We start from the raw sequence: 23,049 nt of genomic DNA on the forward strand, positions 1-23,049 counted from the left end.
GTTGCATATGTGTCTTACCTAAACAACCTGTCGGTATTTTATACCATTTTATTGTTCACTCTGTCAGACACTGCAACACAAGGGTATCTTGGTACAGACTTGGAACCACTTCAACAACCTCTACTAGTGAGACCTGACCTCTCAATGTCTACATTCTTACTCTACTAGTGACCTACGTCTCACCTCCTGGCGCTATATAAGGCTCCATCCTATCACTTCAACTCCATATTATTCCAGACTATGGAACAATACTCTTCTCCAGACTGAGGAACTGACCACCTCAAAACTTTAAGGGTGATGGACTGATTACATCGTCTTCAAGTCTCTTCTGCTTCTATCAACTTTTCTGTACTCGACTGAAGAAGCCTACTGTGTAGGCGAAACGTTTCGAAATAAAGATACCTAACTGTTGCATATGTGTCTTACATAAACAACCTGTCGGTATTTTATACCATTTTATTGTTGACTTGTACTCACTGAAGCGCAGGCGAGAGAGATACATTATAATCTACACCTGGAAGATCCTGGAGGGACTGGCCCCTAATCTGCAAACAGAAATCGCTCCCTACGAAAGCAAAAGACTTGGCAGGTGATGCAACATAACCCCAGTGAAAGTAGGGGCGCCATTAGTACACTAAGAGAAAACACAATAAGTGTCCGAGACCCAAGACTGTTCAACAGCCTCCCATCAGCCATAAGGGGAATTACCAATAGATTCCTGGTTGTCTTCAAGAGGGAGCTGGTTAGATACCTAAATCAGTGCCGGATCAACCGGACTGTGGTTCGTACGTTGGATTACGTGCAGCCTGCATTAACAGCCTCGTTGGTCAGGCCCTGATCCACCAGGAGGCCTAGTCATGGACCGGGCCGCAGGGGCGTTGATCCCCGGAATAACCTCTAATAGACTGTATGTTAGTTGCTCTCTCTCTCTCTCTCTCTCTCTCTCTCTCTCTCTCTCTCTCTCTCTCTCTCTCTCTCTCTCTCTCTCTCTCTCTCTCTCTCTCTCTCTCTCTCTCTCTCTCTCTCTCTCTCTCTCTCTCTCTCTCTCTCTCAATACTTAAACACGTTTTTACCAGTTTATTAACTAAAACATCTCATTACCCGGTTCTTAGAGTATATGACGGAACCTCCATTAACCCACTCCCACCCACTCTGTAACCCACCACAACCCACTACAACCAAACCCACCAAAACCCACTACAACTAAACCCACCACAACCCACTACAACCAAACCCACCACAAACCCTTACAACCAAACCCACCACAACCCACTACAACCAAACCCACCACAACCCACTACAACCAAACTCACCAAAACCCACTACAACTAAACCCACCCCAACCCACTACAACCAAACCCACCACAAACCCTTCACCAACCCACCCACCACAACCCACTACAACCAAACCCACCACAAACCCTTACAACCAAACCCACCACAACCCACTACAACCAAACCCACCACAACCCACTACAACCAAACCCACCACAACCCACTACAACCAAACTCACCACAACCCACTACAACCAAACCCACCACAACCCACTACAACCAAACTCACCACAACCCACTACAACCAAACCCACCACAACCCACTACAACCAAACCCACCACAACCAACTACAACCAAAGCCACCACAACCCACTACAACCAAACCCACCACAACCCACTACAACATTCATTGCAGTGGGTTGTACTTATCCTCCTACCACGTGATTTATCAGGGTTTAGCGTTTCAAATAATAATAGTAATAATAATAATAATAATAATAATAATAATAATAATAATAATAATAATAATAATAATAATAATAATAATAATAATAATAATATACCCACAATAATAATAATAATAATAATAATAATAATAATAATAATAATAATAATAATAATAATAATAATAATAATAATAATAATAATAATAATAATAATAATAACAATAATAATAATAATAATAATAATAATAATAATAATAATAATAATAATAATACCAGTTTGCTATTAGATGTGACTTCTGAGAAAGTTTGTGTGGACAGGAGAAAGCAGATATCAAAGAAAGTGAGAATGATTATAACGAGGATGAAAGTGATGTATGATGATAATAATCATGAAAGTGACTTTGTTAGGTGAAGGTGAAGCTAAATGGCTGGGCGTCAGTGATGAATATGACAGTGACTTGTGAGGTGAAAGTCATGTTCAGTGAATTATGAAAATGATACTGGTGAAGGTGTCTGGTAAAATACTGAAAATGACTTGTGAAATGAAGAAAATGACTCATAAAATGGTGAAAACGAAGCATAATAAAGAAAATACCTTAGAAAGTTGTAAAAAAAAAATTTTTAAATTGTGAAAGTGACTCATAAAATTGTGAAAGTGACTCATAAAATTGTGAAAGTGACTCATAAAATTGTGAAAGTGACTCATTAAATTATGAAAGTGACTCATAAAATTGTGAAAGTGACTCATAAAATTATGAAAGTGACTCATAAAATTGTGAGTGACTCATAAAATTATGAAAGTGACTCATAAAATTGTGAAAGTGACTCATAAAATTGTGAAAGTGACTCATAAAATTGTGAAAGTGACTCATAAAATTGTGAAAGTGACTCATAAAATTGTGAAAGTGACTCATAAAATTGTGAAAGTGACTCATAAAATTGTGAAAGTGACTCATAAAATTGTGAAAGTGACTCATAAAATTATAAAAGTGACTCATAAAATTGTGAAAGTGACTCATAAAATTGTGAAAGTGACTCATAAAATTGTGAAAGTGACTCATAAAATTGTGAAAGTGACTCATAAAATTGTGAAAGTGACTCATAAAATTGTGAAAGTGACTCGGAAAACAGAGGAGACAATGACCTGCAGAATGTTGAAAGTGTTTCAAAATGGTGAAACTGAGTTTTAAATTGGTGAAAGTGACTTGTAAAATGATGAAAATGACTTGTGAGGGTGAAAATGGTGAAAGTGATTTCTGTTAGTATGTGAAAAAGAGAGTTGAAAGTGAGCAACCAGCAAGGCCATAGAGGAACATGAGCCATGAAAATGACAAATATCAGGAGCCTGAGTGAAAGTGATAGTGACTTGTGTGTGTGTGTGTCACCTAATTGTGGTTGCAGGTGTCGAGTCACAGCCGCTGGCCCTTGTGTGTGTATGTGTGTGTGTGTATGTGTGTGTGTGTGTGTGTGTGTGTGTGTGTGTGTGTGTGTGTGTGTGTGTGTGTGTGTGTGTGTGTGTGTGTGTGTGTGTGTGTGTTAGTTAGTTACCATTTTGTCCTAGGCACATGTCGATTAGACACTAGGCCTGTTGAATATGAGTACGTGTGTGTGTGTGAATATATATATATATACATATATATATATATACATATATATATATATACATATATATATATACATATATATATATACATATATATATACATATATGGTAGTAGGTTGGTAGACAGCAACCACCCAGGGAGGTACTACCGTCCTGCCAAGTGAGTGTAAAACGAAGCCTGTGATTGTTTTACATGATGGTAGGATTGCTGATGTCTTTTGTCTGTCTCATAAATATGCAAGATTACAGGCATGTCTTGCTACTTCTACTTACACTTAGGTCACACTACACATACATGTACACATTTATTTATACACACTCATCTGAGTTTTCTTTGATTTTATCTTAATAGTTCTTGGTCTTATTAATTTTCCTTTTATATCCATGGGGAAGTGGAATAAGAATCTTTCCTCCGTAAGCCATGCGTGTTGTAAAAGTCAACTAAAATGCCGGGAACAATGGGCTAGTAACCCCTTTTCCTGTAAAGATTACTAAAAAGAATAAGAAGAAGAAAATTGTCAAAGTGGGAAGTCTGAATGTGCGTGGATGTTGTGCAGATGATAAGAAAGAGATGATTGTGGATGTTATGAATGAGAAGAAGCTGGATGTCCTGGCTTTAAGTGAAACAAAGCTGAAGGGGGGTGGGAGAGTTTCAGTGGAGAGGAATAAATGGGATTAGGTCAGGGGTTTCAAATAGAGTTAGAGCTAAAGAAGGAGTAGCAATAATGTTGAAGGATAAGCTATGGCAGGAAAAGAGGGACTATAAATGTATTAATTCAAGGATTATGTGGAGTAAAATAAAGATTGGATGTGAAAAGTGGGTTATAATAAGCGTGTATGCACCTGGAGAAGAGAGAAGTGTAGAGGAGAGAGAGAGATTTTGGGAAATGTTGAGTGAATGCGTGGGGAGTTTTGAATCAAGTGTGAGAGTAATGGTGGTTGGGGATTTTAATGCTAAAGTGGGTAAAAATGTTATGGAGGGAGTAGTAGGTAAATTTGGGGTGCCAGGGGTAAATGTAAATGGGGAGCCTTTAATTGAGCTATGTGTAGAAAGAAATTTGGTAATAAGTAATACATATTTTATGAAAAAGAGGATAAATAAATATACAAGGTATGATGTAGCACGTAATGAAAGTAGTTTATTAGATTATGTATTGGTGGATAAAAGGTTGATGGGTAGGCTCCAGGATGTACATGTTTATAGAGGGGCAACTGATATATCGGATCATTATTTAGTTGTAGCTACAGTTAGAGTAAGAGGTAGATGGGAAAAGAGGAAGGTGGCAACAACAAGTAAGAGGGAGGTGAAAGTGTATAAACTAAGGGAGGAGGAAGTTCGGGTGAGATATAAGCGACTATTGGCAGAAAGGTGGGCTAGTGCAAAGATGAGTAGTGGGGGGGTTGAAGAGGGTTGGAATAGTTTTAAAAATGCAGTATTAGAATGTGGGGCAGAAGTTTGTGGTTATAGGAGGGTGGGGGCAGGAGGAAAGAGGAGTGATTGGTGGAATGATGAAGTAAAGGGTGTGATAAAAGAGAAAAAGGTAGCTTATGAGAGGTTTTTACAAAGCAGAAGTGTTATAAGAAGAGCAGAGTATATGGAGAGTAAAAGAAAGGTAAAGAGAGTGGTGAGAGAGTGCAAAAGGAGAGCAGATGATAGAGTGGGAGAGGCACTGTCAAGAAATTTTAATGAAAATAAGAAAAAATTTTGGAGTGAGTTAAACAAGTTAAGAAAGCCTAGGGAAAATATGGATTTGTCAGTTAAAAACAGAGTAGGGGAGTTAGTAGATGGGGAGATGGAGGTATTGGGTAGATGGCGAGAATATTTTGAGGAACTTTTAAATGTTAAGGAAGAAACAGAGGCAGTAATTTCATGCACTGGTCAGGGAGGTATACCATCTTTTAGGAGTGAAGAAGAGCAGAATGTAAGTGTGGGGAGGTACGTGAGGCATTACGTAAAATGAAAGGGGGTAAAGCAGCTGGAACTGATGGGATCATGACAGAAATGTTAAAAGCAGGGGGGGATATAGTGTTGGAGTGGTTGGTACTTTTGTTTAATAAATGTATGAAAGAGGGGAAGGTACCTAGGGATTGGCAGAGAGCATGTATAGTCCCTTTATATAAAGGGAAAGGGGACAAAAGAGACTGTAAAAATTATAGAGGAATAAGCTTACTGAGTATACCAGGAAAAGTGTACGGTAGGGTTATAATTGAAAGAATTAGAGGTAAGACAGAATGTAGGATTGCGGATGAGCAAGGAGGTTTTAGAGTGGGTAGGGGATGTGTAGATCAGGTGTTTACATTGAAGCATATATGTGAACAGTATTTAGATAAAGATAGGGAAGTTTTTATTGCATTTATGGATTTAGAAAAGGCATATGATAGAGTGGATAGAGGAGCAATGTGGCAGATGTTGCAAGTATATGGAATAGGTGGTAAGTTATTAAATGCTGTAAAGAGTTTTTATGAGGATAGTGAGGCTCAGGTTAGGGTGTGTAGAAGAGAGGGAGACTACTTCCCGGTAAAAGTAGGTCTTAGACAGGGATGTGTAATGTCACCATGGTTGTTTAATATATTTATAGATGGGGTTGTAAAGGAAGTAAATGCTAGGGTGTTTGGGAGAGGGGTGGGATTAAATTATGGGGAATCAAATTCAAAATGGGAATTGACACAGTTACTTTTTGCTGATGATACTGTGCTTATGGGAGATTCTAAAGAAAAATTGCAAAGGTTAGTGGATGAGTTTGGGAATGTGTGTAAAGGTAGAAAGTTGAAAGTGAACATAGAAAAGAGTAAGGTGATGAGGGTGTCAAATGATTTAGATAAAGAAAAATTGGATATCAAATTGGGGAGGAGGAGTATGGAAGAAGTGAATGTTTTCAGATACTTGGGAGTTGACGTGTCGGCGGATGGATTTATGAAGGATGAGGTTAATCATAGAATTGATGAGGGAAAAAAGGTGAGTGGTGCGTTGAGGTATATGTGGAGTCAAAAAAACGTTATCTATGGAGGCAAAGAAGGGAATGTATGAAAGTATAGTAGTACCAACACTCTTATATGGGTGTGAAGCTTGGGTGGTAAATGCAGCAGCGAGGAGACGGTTGGAGGCAGCGGAGATGTCCTGTTTAAGGGCAATGTGTGGTGTAAATATTATGCAGAAAATTCGGAGTGTGGAAATTAGGAGAAGGTGTGGAGTTAATAAAAGTATTAGTCAGAGGGCAGAAGAGGGGTTGTTGAGGTGGTTTGGTCATTTAGAGAGAATGGATCACAGTAGAATGACATGGAAAGCATATAAATCTATAGGGGAAGGAAGGAGGGGTAGGGGGTCGTCCTCGAAAGGGTTGGAGAGAGGGGGTAAAGGAGGTTTTGTGGGTAAGGGGCTTGGACTTCCAGCAAGCGTGCGTGAGCGTGTTAGATAGGAGTGAATGGAGACGAATGGTACTTGGGACCTGACGATCTGTTGGAGTGTGAGCAGGGTAATATTTAGTGAAGGGATTCAGGGAAACCGGTTATTTTCATATAGTCGGACTTGAGTCCTGGAAATGGGAAGTACAATGCCTGCACTTTAAAGGAGGGGTTTGGGATATTGGCAGTTTGGAGGGATATGTTGTGTATCTTTATATGTTTATGCTTCTAGACTGTTGTATTCTGAGCACCTCTGCAAAAACAGTGATAATGTGCGAGTGTGGTGAAAGTGTTGAATGATGATGAAAGTATTTTCTTTTTGGGGATTTTCTTTCTTTTTTGGGTCACCCTGCCTCGGTGGGAGACGGCCGACTTGTTGAAAAAAAAAAAAAAAAAAAATATATATATATATATATATTTACATATATATATACATATATATATACATATATATATATATATACATATATATACATATATATGTGTGTGTGTGTGTGTGTGTGTGTGTGTGTGTGTGTGTGTGTGTGTGTGTGTGTGTGTGTGAGTGTGTGTGAGTGTGTGTGTGTGTGTGTGTGTGTGTGTGTGTGTGTGTGTGTGTGTGTGTGTGTATGTGTGTGTGTGTGTGTGTGTGTGTGTGTGTGTGTGTGTGTGTGTGTGTGTGTGGACTTTATCATGTCACAAACAGGTTTGTAGATGAATGGTTCAGAGAACCGACATGTTGTTAAATTAGACACATGTGCAACTCTTGGGTATCTTTATTGAGGAAACGTTTCGCCACACAGTGGCTTCATCAGTCCATACAATTCATCTTGTCGGTGCTGTAGACCACCGGGCGTGTTCCCTTACACCGGTTGTCTATGTTCACCCATCAGTAATAATGGGTACCTGGGTATTAGTGGACTGGTGTGGGTCGCATCCTGGGACAAAACTGACCTAATTTGCGGGAAATACTCAGCATAACAAGCAGCTTTCTATATAGTAGTATGTTACTGATGTCAGCTATGATATGTATACCTTGTACATGTACTTGTATACCTTGTACATGTACTTGTATACCTTGTACATGTACTTGTATACCTTGTACATGTACTTGTATACCTTGTACATGTACTTGTATACCTTGTACATGTACTTGTATACCTGTACATGCACTTTAGATACCTTGTACATGTAATTTGCATACCTTGTACATGCACTTTGTATACCTTGTACATGTTTACTATACCTGTACATGTACTGGTATACCTTGTACATGTACTTGCATACCTTGTACATGCATCTTGCATACCTTGTACATGTATCTTGTATACCTTGTACATATATCTTGCATACCTTGTACATGTACTTGCATACCTTGTACATGCACTGGCATAATCCTGTACATGTATTTGCATACCCTTGTACATGCAATTTGTATACCTTGTAAATGTACTGGATACCTGTACATGCACTTGCATACTTGTACATGTACTGGACATACCTTGTACATGTACTTGCATACCTTGTACATGTACTTGTATACCTTGTACATGTACTTGTATACCTTGTACATGCACTTAGTATACCTTGTACATGTACTTTGCATACCTTGTACATGTACTTGATACCTTGTACATGTACTTGTATACCTTGTACATGTTTACCTGAGTTTACCTGGAGAGTTCCGGGGATCAACGCTTGCCCCCGCGGCCCGGTCTGTGACCAGGCCTCCTGGTGGATCAGGAGCCTGATCAACCAGGCTGTTGCTGCTGGCTGCACGCAAACCAACGTACGAGCCAACAGCCCGGCTGATCCGGAACTGACTTTAGGTGCTTGTCCAGTGCCAGCTTGAAGACTGCCAGGGGTCTGCTTGGTAATCCCCTTATGTGTGCTGGGAGGCAGTTGAACAGTCTCGGGCCCCTGACACTTATTGTATGGTCTCTTAACGTGCTAGTGACACCCCTGCTTTTCATTGGGGGATGGTGCATCGTCTGCCAATTCTTTGCTTTCGTAGTGAGTGATTTTCGTGTGCAACTTCGGTACTAGTCCTCTAGGATTTTCCAGGTGTATATAATCATGTATCTCCCTCCCTGCGTTCTAGGGAATACAGGTTTATTTGGAACCTCAAGCGCCTCAACAATTGAGGTGTTTTATCTCCGTTATGCGCGCCGTGAAAGTTCTCTGTACATTTTCTAGGTCGGCAATTTCACCTGCCTTGAAAGGTGCGTTAGTGTGCAGCAATATTCCAGCCTAGATAGAACAAGTGACCTGAAGAGTGTCATCATGGGCTTGGCCTCCCTAGTTTTGAAGGTTCTCATTATCCATCCTGTCATTTTTCTAGCAGATGCGATTGATACAATGTTATGGTCCTTGAAGGTGAGATCCTCCGACATGCTCACTCCCTGCTCTTTGACGTTGGTGTTTCGCTCATTTGTGGCCAGAATTTGTTTTGGTACTCTGATGAAGATTTAATTTCCTCATGTTTACCATATCTGAGTAATTGAAATTTCTCATCGTTGAACTTCATATTGTTTTCTGCAGCCCACTGAAAGATTTGGTTGATGTCCGCCTGGAGCCTTGCAGTGTCTGCAATGGAAGACACTGTCATGCAGATTCGGGTGTCATCTGCAAAGGAAGACACGGTGTTGTGGCTGACATCCTTGTCTATGTCGGATATAAGGATGAGGAACAAGATGGGAGCGAGTACTGTGCCTGGTGGAACAGAGCTTTTCACCGTAGCTGCCTCCGACTTTACTCTGTTGACGACTACTCTCTGTGTTCTGTTAGTGAGGAAATTATATACTTGTATACCTTGTACATGTACTTGTATACCTTGTACATGTACTTGTATACCTTGTGCATGTACTTGTATACCTTGTACATGTACTTGTATACCTTGTACATGTACTGGTAGAAATAAAGATATTAGTAGTATTATTGTTCATGTACAATTTGTACCCTTCCCACAATGCCTCACTCCGATCCCTCACATCACTATGTTTACTTACAATATATTTCCAGGGTATTAAGGGTGAGCCTACGCCCCTCTAAACCCTTTTTAACCCTGAATGTCTACCCTGTCCCTGGGGCAATATGGCTCCTACAGATTCAACCTTTCTCTATGAATATTTATGTGTGTAAGCTCTGTTTTGACAACAATAATCCTTTTGGTCCTGGTCTGGGACCTGCTGGTCCTGGACCTCCTTACCCTCCCTCTGCCTGCTTAATCCTAGAAGATTGGAGAAGGGAAATTTGTGTGTAAGAAGAGAAGGGTGAATGAGAAGGAAGGAGGAGGAAAGAGAGAAAGCAGGGAAGAAGGAAGAGGAGAAAGGTAGAGGAAAAGAGGAAGTGGAGGAAAGAGCAGGAGGGAAATGAGAGAAGAAGAAGAGGATTATGGAAGATGGGAAAGAATAACGCGATTGGGAGGAGGAAATGAAAAGAGAGAATGTGAAAAGGAAGAGGAGGAGGAGAAGAGAAGCTATAGAAAGAACTTTCCTTCTTATAAGATACACAAAAAGAGAAAGTTTCAAACCGATACGTCAACACATTCTTCATAAGACATCTCACTGTTCAAACAACTTCCTGAGATACTCCCCAGCCTTCAGCAGTCCGAAACTCAAGGAACATGACTTTCTCCTTAAGACCATGCTAGAGAGTGCATTGAATCTATCCCTTGAAGATGGACAGTGGCTGCAAGCCTCACTTCCAGTCATGCTTGTGGGCCTGGGAGTACGCAGATCCTCCCAGATTGCCCTATCAGCTTTCCTGTTCTCTTCCATAGCATCAAATGAATTAATAAAATAAATTCTTCCGGACAACCTCAGTGACATCATTGAATGGGAGACTCTTGCTGCTCCAGCACCAAACCCTAGTGCAGCACTGGCCTACAAACAGTCAAGTTGAGATGGCCCCATCGCTGAAAAGGTGCTTGCCAACATGCTCAGGGCTGTAACATCAGACAGGGAGACTGCCCGTCTCCAAGTTGTGAGTGCACATCACTCCGGGGACTTCCTCCAACAGTCCCCATTTCGGCAATGGGAATGCGCCTCGACCCTAAGACCCTCCGTATTGCAGTGGCTCTGCGACTTGCTGCCCCAATTCACACGGAATGTACGTGTACTTGCGGCGATGTGCAAGCTGACCAATATGGTCTACATGGTCTTAACTGTTCCAAAACCAAGGGCTGGCATGCAAGACACAATGAGGTCAACGACATCATTAAGAGAACCCTTGCTACAGCTGGATGCCCTGCCGAGAGGGAGCCACGATCCCTTGAAGCAAACAATACCCACAACCCAGCAAACCGCCCCGACGGGATCATCATCTATCCTTGGAAGAATGGCAAGCTCTTAGCATGGGACTATACTTGTGTGCCCACACTGGCTGACACCTATATCCATCACAGTGTGGGGCGACAGGGAGGAGCTGCTGACCACAGGGAGGAGTACAAGATCAGCAAGTACAGGAAAATAAGCCAACAGTATCAATTTGTCCCAGTGAGACAAATATATATATATATATATATATATATATATATATATATATATATATATATATATATATATATATATAAACATTGTCTCTACGTCCACAGCAGGACTCGAACCTGCTAACTAAGTATCAGAGTCCACAGTACTTTACCATGGAGCTAGACCCGCGATAAGTATGGGCGCTTAGCCGAAGCTCCGTGGTAAAGTACTGTGGACTCGGATACAGAGCTGAAATTAAGACACATGTTAAATAGGTTAGTTAGCAGGTTCGAGTCCTGCTGTGGACGCAGAGACAATGTTTATATTCATATATATATATATATATATATATGTATATATATATATATATATATATATATATATATATATATATATATATATATATATATATATATATATATATATATATATATATATATATATATATATATATATATATATATATATATATATATATATATATATATCTATATATATGAATGCGTTTCCTACCTCCGTACTCCGACCTGGGGCCAGAGTTCTCCGTAAATTGCATATTCAACCAGCCTGTTATTGTTGGTGACCTGCTGACCCACAAAGTCATCACAGTCTGGTTTACCTGATACTTGGGAGGAAGTGGTACAGTTCCCTCTTTAAAACTTCTGATATCTGCTGGTAGCAGGTTGATATCTGCTGGAACCAGAATCACTAGTCCGGGAGCACGGATGTTGACACAACGCTCTCTTTCTGTGCCCAAGGCGTTCCTGCTTTTTCACTGGGTTATTCTTACATTTCCACCTATATCTCTCGGTCCAGTACATTGTTATGGTAGTGTGTTGATGTAAGACCTTTAACTATCTTCCATGTAGATATTATCAGTAGTAAGAGGAATAGTAGTGTGGGAATACAGACAGGCAGTGATAGTAGACTATGGGAATATATATAGTAACAGTATCTTGTCTATAGTTTGATATAGTGAATTTAAATTTCACACCGTTGGTGAGTACCACTGTGAAAGGAATTACAGTACCGTTGGTGAGTACCATTGTGGAAGGAATTACAGTACCGTTGGTGAGTACCATTGTGGAAGGAATTACAGTACCGTTGGTGAGTACCATTGTGGAAGGAATTACAGTACCGTTGGTAAGTACCATTGTGGAAGGAATTACAGTACCGTTGGTGAGTACCATTGTGGAAGGAATTACAGTACCGTTGGTAAGTACAATTGTGGAAGGAATTACAGTACCGTTGGTGAGTACAAGGGGAGTGTGTGTAGTAGTAGTAGTAGTATTTACTAGTTGTTAAAGGTACTTGTGGAGAGAGAGAGAGAGAGAGAATGTGTGTGTGTGTATGTGTATGTGTGTGTGTGTGTGTGTGTGTGTGTGTGTGTGTGTGGGTGTGTGTGTGTGTGTGTGTGTGTGTGTGTGTGTGTGTGTGTGTGTGTGTGTGTGTGTGTGTGTGTGTGTGTGTTTGTGTGTGTTTATGTGTGCGTGCGTGTGCGTGTGCGTGTGCGTGCGTGTGCGTTTTTCATATTCTTCACTACACACAATACAATCCTCAAATTAAATACCTAGAAAATAACAGATACAAAATATTTAACCTCAGAACCACTACATAAACGAATTACGAATGTATCTCTTAATACATATTAACTCACATTCGCTAATGTACATTAATTGTCCCATATGTAATGAACACAATACAGTGACTGGAACAATACAGAAATAACCAGCACACAGGAGGAGCTTACAACGATGTCTCGCTCTGACTTCGACTATTTACAAAGTCGTAAACTCCTCTCTCCCAAACACAGATTATTTCTTTATTGATCCGTATGTCATCGGCTCTTGAGCTCGTTCTCGTACCATACATCACATCTTTTCCTAGTTCCTTGAGTTATCGTTAACTCCCATATGTGTAAATATGCGAAAATGTGTCACATCCTGTGTAAAAAATAATATAGCGAAGTCCCTCCTTAGTAGCGGTTTGTTCACTATACCACAGCTATAACGAACTGTCAGAATGTAGCTTATGTGGCTGATAGTGTTATAGATCAGCTTTCATACTGAGTGTAGATAAGCCACATGGTATGGCTTAAGTGGCTTATCCTGGGTAAATAACAGGGTTAATGTTTTCCAGGAGCAGTGAACCTGGATGAGGAGGTCAACGCCCCCGCGGCCGGTCCGTGACCAGGCTCGTGCCGACGGCTAGATCTTCCACTTGGCTTTACTCATCAACTTAAGTTCTACAAACAGAACTTGAAGAACAGAAGGAAATATAAAAAGATAAAATAAGAACGTGCGTTAATGTTAGAAAATAATGTCAAACAGAAAAATACTTACAAAATTGGACACTCAAGTTTGGTCAAAACTCTCCAGCTTAAAGGTAAAGCTTTAAATAATAATAATAATAATAATAATAATAATAATAATAATAATAATAATAATAATAATAATTTACTTAGGTTACGTAAGATTTGTCAGGAAACAGAACAAGTGTTTCCTGACGCGGGTCTTAGTAATATGATGACTCGCCACTGGAGCTTTTGGTCATTAGACTGAGGCCTTCCACTTATTAACTAGTCCACCCTTTAAAAATTACAGGAAACACTAATTGTTGTTGCTTGTGATGAACTTACTTGATTGCGTTCCACAGGTTATCTATGGAGAAGCGGTGACGTCGGCCCGTGGCGTGCTCTCCCGTCAGGTAACGTGACAGGTTCTCTTTGTCGGCTTGTTCCATCCCGTGGAAGGGGTCCATCGTGTCTTCGGAGAAGCGGCGGTCGCCCTCCGGACTGAAGTAGTTCTCTACCGCATAGTCCGTAAGGTCGTGCATGGACTGAGTGCGGGAGGACTTGTAACCTGGACTGTCCAAGACATCGCCAGCTATCGATAGATTTTCTTGGTCTGTTTCCTCTCGGTTCTTCGCGTGTTTTGAGTGAGTTTTGTTGTCGGTGTCATGCGAGGAGTGTAGTTTGTCCACCAAGAGGGTAGGGAGACTACCTCGCAATGCGTATTTCTTGTGTCGGAAGTCCAGCAGCCTGTCAATCATGCGGGTGTCTTTCTTCTTTTTTTTCTTCTCGACGAAGATGGTTGACTCTGAGTTGGAACGAGTTCGTGTCACCCGTATCTTCTCGTGGCTGTAGTTGCGTGGTTCCTTGGGGCCCTCAGAGTCACTCTTCTCTGTATCCGTCGTAAACTCTTTAAGTGAGTTCATCTTTAACCCCAACTCTTCGTGCTTGTCGTCAGAGCTGTCGTAATCTATGGGAGCACAGCTGTCTGATGCCTCATCATGCCGATGGCTCCGGCTTTTAAGAAGGTGGTGGTCGAATAGGCTCCATCGGCGTTTAGTATCTGTCGTGGACACCATCTCTTCGTGTTTGTCATCAGAACTATCATAATCAATGGGAGCACAGCTGTCTGATGCCTCATCATGCCGATGGCTCCGGCTTTTAAGAAGGTGGTGGTCGAATAGGCTCCATCGGCGTTTCGTATCCGTCCTGTGCTCCCCAGGTGAGCCTATCTTCAACTCTTCTTGCCTGTCATCAGAACTGTCGTAATCAGTTGTAGCGCCACTCTCTGGCTCATCGTGTCGATGGCTACGGCTTTTAAGAAGGTGATGATCAAAGAGGCTCCATCGGCGTTTCGTCTGGTTGGCGTTGTTCTTGCGGTAACGACCTAGGAGCCGCGTGTTGATGGCCGTCGCGGGAATGGCATCTACCGTGCTTCCACTCCGAACTCTGACTTCGGGAATTAGACTGACCTCCCGGTCCTGAAGTGAGGTGAGGTCAATACTACCAGAGGAGGAGGAACGGCTCTTGGTCTGTAGTAAGTCACTGTGGGAGTTCGAGCGAAGCTTCGATATCAGTTTTCTGACTGGTGAGTCTCCGCTTGAGTGGTTCCTGTGGTGATCTTCGGTACTGGAGGACGATCTTGAGTGGCGACTGGAATCTATATGAAACACATCCAGGAACATGTTTTTCAAAGACTGTTTCCTCTTCCTGTAGCGAACCTCGGAGCCAATGTGCTCCTGCGAGGCACAGAATCTGGTGTTGGCTAGGTTCTGCTCTTGGGAACTTCGAGGTAGAGCGATGGACGATGAAGAAGACACATGACGAAAACCACGATCCTCTGGTTCTAGGAGAGTGTCAGTGTAGGAAGCTGTGTCCTCCGCAGTCCGAGTGGGTAATTCCTCGCTCCATGTGTCAGAATTCATAGAGGCGATCGAGGGAGAGCGTGTGTGTGGAGAACAACTGCCACTAGAGGGCCCGCTATGAGTATCCCATTTAGACACACTGACCTCGGGCGGCGTGTACACCCAACACACTCCCATATCATCCACCCCCTCAACCACGATCACTGGCTGCGTGGTTTCCATTTTCTCGGGAGAGTTCTCGCCTCCTCCCTTTGTTTTTCCCGCACCACACTCAAGTCCTGTGGGCTCACTCATGGTCGCGTTCACACACAGCTGATCCCAGTCATCACAACACAATACACTAGATCATCAGCTGACACAGACACAGTACACTTATACATCAGCTGAGACTAACAACACTAACACCACTATTATGGACACACGCACAACCTTCCTGGGCTCACTGTGATGGCACTTGGTAACACACACACTGGCACCTTTTCTGATGGCCCCCAGAGGCTGTTGTATCAACATTCACTACCAACAGTGAAACTTTCCGCTAGACAGAGGTGACACGCATCCTTGTTCCTCGTAACAACAGCCACTGTTTACTCTTTTATGAAACCTGGAAAAAGCAGTGATACGTCAGTGTTAATTTACATTATTTGATAGTCAGAAGCAACAGTAGAGATCATTCTCAACTTGATCAAAGATGTCTGAGAGAAGTGAAGTGAAACGGACCCAGAAAAAGTTGTTTGACGACATTTGCTAACACAGTAAAGGAGGTGTTGGTTGATCTGTGTGTGTGTGTATGTGAGAGAGAGAGAGAGAGACAGAGTTCCCTACTTGTTTGTCTCATAATAAAAATGCTTTTAAATGAGCTGATGTAGGTAACAACTCTTAGCTTCTCAATAAAGTTAGGAATCCTTAACCTGTAATAGCTTGTCAATAAAGCTAGGGATCCGTAACCTAACCTTGTCAAACCCTGTGTAAGGAGAGAGAGAGAGAGAGAGAGAGAGAGAGAGAGAGAGAGAGAGAGAGAGAGAGAGAGAGAGAGAGAGAGAGAGAGAGAGAGAGAGAGAGAGAGAGAGAGAGAGAGGTCGACATGAAGTGTGAGGTATAAACACCCTTACAGGCAACTCAAGCCACCCTCAAAATATCTATACCAACTTACAAATCCGTTCTCGTACAATCGGATTAAAAACTCTCCTGTGTTCCATTTTTTGTGTCAGACCAGACAGCCTCGACCTCCTGCGATTAATGTTATAGTCATGGGGGAACGCTAAACCCGCAGGGGTCATACAGTGCCTTGCCAGGGTGTAATATAAATGGCACTGTGAGTGGGCATATATGTATAAGTGAAGAATCTGGTTAGACGAGAACATTACAAGGAATTTTCCATTTTAATCCACAGTGAGTGCCTCTCCCTGCTCCACCGGACTCTGCTGGCACCGGCTTCTCCTGGCACCAGCCTCTCCTGGCACCGGCTTCTTCTGGCATCAGCCTCAGCTGACACACCCTTACCTTTACTAAGCGATAAAGTCAGTTTTACTAAATGATAAAGGCGTTTTGAGAGAAGATACATTGATACACAGGTTCGTTAAGTTAGGATACGACTCTGGGAGTAAGGAGGTCGTGCAGGATAAGCTGTCTCTGGGAGTAAGGAGGTCGTGCAGGATAAGCTGTCTCTGGGAGTAAGGAGGTCGTGCAGGATAAGCTGTCTCTGGGAGTAAGGAGGTCGTGCAGGATAAGCTCCCTCTGGGAGTAAGGAGGTCGTGCAGGATAAGCTCCCTCTGGGAGTAAGGAGGTCGTGCAGGATAAGCTCCATCTGGGAGTAAGGAGGTCGTGCAGGATAAGCTCCCTCTGGGAGTAAGGAGGTCGTGCAGGATAAGCTCCCTCTGGGAGTAAGGAGGTCGTGCAGTATAAGCTCTCTCTGGGAGTAAGGAGGTCGTGCAGGATAAGCTCTCTCTGGGAGTAAGGAGGTCGTGCAGGATAAGCTCCCTCTGGGAGTAAGGAGGTCGTGCAGGATAAGCTCCCTCTGGGAGTAAGGAGGTCGTGCAGTATAAGCTCTCTCTGGGAGTAAGGAGGTCGTGCAGGATAAGCTCCCTCTGGGAGTAAGGAGGTCGTGCAGGATAAGCAAACGCACACACACACACACACACACATACGAACGTTCTAATACGAACGTTCTAATACGAACGTTCTATTACGAACGTTCTAATACGAACGTTCTAATACGAACGTTCAAATACGAACGTTCTAATACGAACGTTCTAATACGAACGTTCTAATACGAACGTTCTAATACGAACGTTCTAATACGAACGTTCAAATACGAACGTTCTAATACGAACGTTCAAATACGAACGTTCTAATACGAACGTTCTAATACGAACGTTCTAATACGAACGTTCAAATACGAACGTTCTAATACGAACGTTCTAATACGAACGTTCTAATACGAACGTTCAAATACGAACGTTCTAATACGAACGTTCTAATACGAACGTTCTAATACGAACGTTATAATACGATCGTTCTAATACGAACGTTCTAATACGAACGTTCTAATACGAACGTTCTAATACGAACGTTCAAATACGAACGTTCTAATACGAACGTTCTAATACGAACGTTCTAATACGAACGTTCAAATACGAACGTTCTAATACGAACTTTCTAATACGAACGTTATAATACGAACGTTATAATACGAACGTTATAATACGAACGTTATAATACGAACGTTATAATACGAACGTTATAATACGAACGTTATAATACGAACGTTATAATACGAACGTTATAATACGAACGTTATAATACGAACGCTATAATACGAACGTTCTAATACGAACGTTCTAATACGAACGTTCTAATACGAACGTTATAATACGAACGTTCTAATACGAACGTTCTAATACGAACGCTCTATTACGAACGTTCTAATACGAACGTTCTAATACGAACGTTCTAATATGAACGTTCAAATACGAACGTTCTAATACGAACGTTCTAATACGAACGTTCTAATACGAACGTTATAATACGAACGTTATAATACGAACGTTCTAATATGAACGTTCAAATACGAACGTTCTAATACGAACGTTCTAATACGAACGTTCTAATATGAACGTTCTAATACGAACGTTCTAATACGAACGTTCTAATACGAACGTTCTAATACGAACGTTATAATACGATCGTTCTAATACGAACGTTCTAATACGAACGTTATAATACGATCGTTCTAATACGAACGTTCTAATACGAACGTTATAATACGATCGTTCTAATACGAACGTTATAATACGAACGTTATAATACGAACGTTATAATACGAACGTTATAATACGAACGTTCTAATACGAACGTTATAATACGATCGTTCTAATACGAACGTTCTAATACGAACGTTATAATACGATCGTTCTAATACGAACGTTCTAATACGAACGTTCTAATACGAACGTTATAATACGAACGTTATAATACGATCGTTCTAATACGAACGTTCTAATACGAACGTTCTAATACGAACGTTATAATACGAACGTTATAATACGAACGTTATAATACGAACGTTATAATACGATCGTTCTAATACGAACGTTCTAATACGAACGTTCTAATACGAACGTTATAATACGAACGTTATAATACGAACGTTATAATACGAACGTTATAATACGAACGTTATAATACGAACGTTCTAATACGAACGTTCTAATACGAACGTTATAATACGAACGTTATAATACGAACGTTATAATACGAACGTTATAATGCGATCGTTCTAATACGAACGTTATAATACGATCGTTCTAATACGAACGTTCTAATACGAACGTTATAATACGAACGTTATAATACGAACGTTATAATACGAACGTTATAATACGAACGTTCTAATACGAACGTTCTAATACGAACGTTCTAATACGAACGTTATAATACGAACGTTATAATACGAACGTTATAATACGAACGTTATAATACGAACGTAATATAATACGATCGTTCTAATACGAACGTTCTAATACGAACGTTCAAATACGAACGTTCTAATACGAACGTTATAATACGAACGTTCTAATACGAACGTTATAATACGATCGTTCTAATACAAACGTTCAAATACGAACATCAAATATGAACGTTCTAATACGAACGTGCAAATACGAACGTTCTAATGTGAACGTTTCTTAAGTCACATTGACTAACTCGTTGCCAGACGTTTTATGGTTCATTAATTTCCTTGAGTGTCGTTAATCTACGTTTTTTTTAATTCGTTAATGTTAACTAACTTGTGAATTGTGAATAATTGTGAATTGTGAATAATTGTGAATTTCGAATAACTGTGAATTGGGAATTGTGAAATGGGAATAATTGTGAATTGTGAATAATTGTGAATTGTGAATAATTGAGAATTGTGAATAATTGAGAATTGTGAATAATTGTGAATTGTGAATAATTGTGAATTGTGAATAATTGTGAATTGTGAATAATTGTGAATTGTGAATAATTGTGAATTGTGAATAATTGTGAATTGTGAATAATTGTGAATTGTGAATAATTGTGAATTGTGAATAATTGTGAATTGTGAATAATTGTGAATTGTGAATAATTGTGAATAATTGTGAATTGTGAATAATTGTGAATTGTGAATAATTGTGAATTGTGAATAATTGTGAATTGTGAATAATTGTGAATTGTGAATAATTGTGAATTGTGAATAATTGTGAATTGTGAATAATTGTGAATTGTGAATAATTGAGAATTGTGAATAATTGTGAATTGGGAATAATTGTGAATACCTGTGTATTATTCAATACAAAGGTAGCTTGAAGATGTTGAAATTTTAGACCGTGGAAGGTAAGGTAATCAGTCCCTCAGCCTTGATAAACGTGAATGTTCAAGGCTTGAAAGGGTTGAACAAGCACCTGGGTATGAGGTTTGATCCAGGGGGGAGAGAAGCACCAGTTGCTTGGATGAAGAGCACCAGTCTGAGGTAGGGTGAAGGAGAGTGAACCAAGGGTGTGGTGCTTACTACAGGTGACACCAGACTACTGTTTGGGAGAGAGGATTGAAACCTACATTGCAAGTGCAAGTTGTTACACACGTCTTGCAACATGCAAAGCTCTCCTCTCTCTCTCTCTCTCTCTCTCTCTCTCTCTCTCTCTCGCTCTCTCTCTCTCTCTTTAAGTAGGTTAAAAGTATGATAGTGGGCGGGGTGGGTGAGACGGGCGGATCGGATAAAAGGGTAGAGAGTGTGGTGGGCGGGAGTGGGCGGAGGTGGGCGGAATAAGCAAATCGAGTGGGCGGGATGGATTAAAGTGTTACATTGTGTGGAGGTTGGGTGTGGTGGGCGGGGTGTTCTTGAGGGGTGGGGTTGGGCCGGGGTGGGCGGGGTGGGCAGAACCCACCGACCGGTTCTTTGGGAAAGTAGGCACTCTCCAGGTCCGCTTTTTATCACCAGACAGTGATCACACACCATAACCCACCTCAACCCACCTCGCACCTCACCTCAACCCACCTTGCTCCTCACCTCAACCCACCTCGCACCTCACCTCAACCCACCACGCACCTCACCTCAACCCACCACGCACCTCACCTCAACCCACCTCGCACCTCACCTCAACCCACCACACACCTCACCTCAACCCACCTCGCACCTCACCTCAACCCACCTCGCACCTCACCTCAACCCACCTCGCACCTCACCTCAACCCACCTCGCACCTCACCTCAACCCACCACACACCTCACCTCAACCCACCTCGCACCTCACCTCAACCCACCTCGCACCTCACCTCAACCCACCTCGCACCTCACCTCAACCCACCACGCACCTCACCTCAACCCACCTCGCACCTCACCACAACCCACCTCGCTCACCTCAACCCACCACGTACCTCACCTCAACCCACCTCGCTCCTCACTTCATCCCACCTCGCTCACCTCAACCCACCACACACCTCACCTCAACCCACCTCGCACCTCACCTCAACCCACCACGCACCTCACCTCAACCCACCTCGCTCCTCACCTCAACCCACCTCGCTCACCTCAACCCACCACGTACCTCACCTCAACCCACCTCGCACCTCACCTCAACCCACCACACACCTCACCTCAACCCACCTCGCACCTCACCTCAACCCACCTCGCACCTCACCTCAACCCACCTCGCACCTCACCTCAACCCACCTCGCACCTCACCTCAACCCACCACACACCTCACCTCAACCCACCTCGCACCTCACCTCAACCCACCTCGCACCTCACCTCAACCCACCTCGCACCTCACCTCAACCCACCTCGCACCTCACCTCAACCCACCTCGCACCTCACCTCAACCCACCTCGCACCTCACCTCAACCCACCTCGCACCTCACCTCAACCCACCTCGCACCTCACCTCAACCCACCTCGCACCTCACCTCAACCCACCACGAACCTCACCTCAACCCACCTCGCACCTCACCTCAACCCACCTCGCTCCTCACCTCAACCCACCTCGCTCCTCACCTCAACCCACCTCGCTCCTCACCTCAACCCACCTCGCACCTCACCTCAACCCACCTCGCACCTCACCTCAACCCACCTCGCTCCTCACCTCAACCCACATCGCACCACACCACAAACCACCGCGCACCACACCACAACCCACCTCGCACCTCACCTCAACCCACCACGCACCTCACCTCAACCCACCACGCACCACACCTCAACCCACCTCGCACCTCACCTCAACCCACCACGCACCTCACCTCAACCCACCTCGCTCCTCACCTCAACCCACCACGTACCTCACCTCAACCCACCACGCACCTCACCTCAACCCACCTCGTACACCTCAATCCTCCTCACCCCACCTCACCTAGCACCCCACCCCATACATATCCATAGTAAACCTCATAAACCCAAAGAAACCAATAGAAAACCTCATAAACCCATAGAAACCAATAGAAAACCTCATAAACCCATAGAAAACCTCATAAACCCATAGAAAACCTCATATACCCATAGAAACCAATAGAAAACCTCATATACCCATAGAAACCAATAGAAAACCTCATAAACCCATAGAAAACCTCATAAACCCATAGAAAAACTCATAAACCAATAGAAACCAATAGAAAACCTCATAAACCCATAGAAATCAATAGAAAACCTCATAAACCCATAGAAAACCAGAAGAAACCTCATAAACCCATAGAAAACCAGAAGATACCTCATAAACCCATAGAAAAAACATAGAAAACCTCATAAACCCATAGAAAAACTCATAAACCAATAGAAACCAATAGAAAACCTCATACACCCATAGAAACCAATAGAAAACCTCATAAACCCATAGAAAACCATAAGAAACCTCATAACCCCATAGAAAAAACATAGAAAACCTCATAAACCCATAGAAAAACTCATAAACCAATAGAAACCAATAGAAAACCTCATAAACCCATAGAAAACCAGAAGAAACCTCATAAATCTATAGAAAAAACATAGAAAACCTCATAAACCCATAGAAAAACTCATAAACCAATAGAAAACTCATATAAACATAGACAATCATAGAAAACCTCATAAACCGATAACAAACCACAAAAAAAACCATAAACCCATAGAAAACCTAATAATCCAAAGAAAACCATAGATCAGACCAAACCGTAAAACATGAAACCATTTAAAACCTGAGAAAACCATAGAAAACTTAAAAAACAAAGAAAACC

General features: G+C 42.0%; 1 protein-coding gene across 5 annotated transcripts in view; it reads right to left on the bottom strand.

The window, feature by feature from the left end:
- Positions 1–23,049, bottom strand: part of LOC128703002 (uncharacterized) — an 805,350-nt gene that overhangs the window by 750,036 nt on the left and 32,265 nt on the right. For all 5 annotated transcript variants that reach the window (XM_053797525.2, XM_053797523.2, XM_053797522.2 and 2 more), the window contains exon 2: positions 13,814–15,934. In XM_053797525.2, coding sequence (XP_053653500.2) covers positions 13,814–15,624 — 1,811 coding nt within the window. In that variant the 5' untranslated portion in view covers positions 15,625–15,934. The remainder of the gene's footprint in view (positions 1–13,813; positions 15,935–23,049) is intronic.

The sequence above is a fragment of the Cherax quadricarinatus genome, chromosome 86 (assembly GCF_038502225.1).
Source record: "Cherax quadricarinatus isolate ZL_2023a chromosome 86, ASM3850222v1, whole genome shotgun sequence".
NCBI lineage: Eukaryota > Metazoa > Arthropoda > Malacostraca > Decapoda > Parastacidae > Cherax > Cherax quadricarinatus.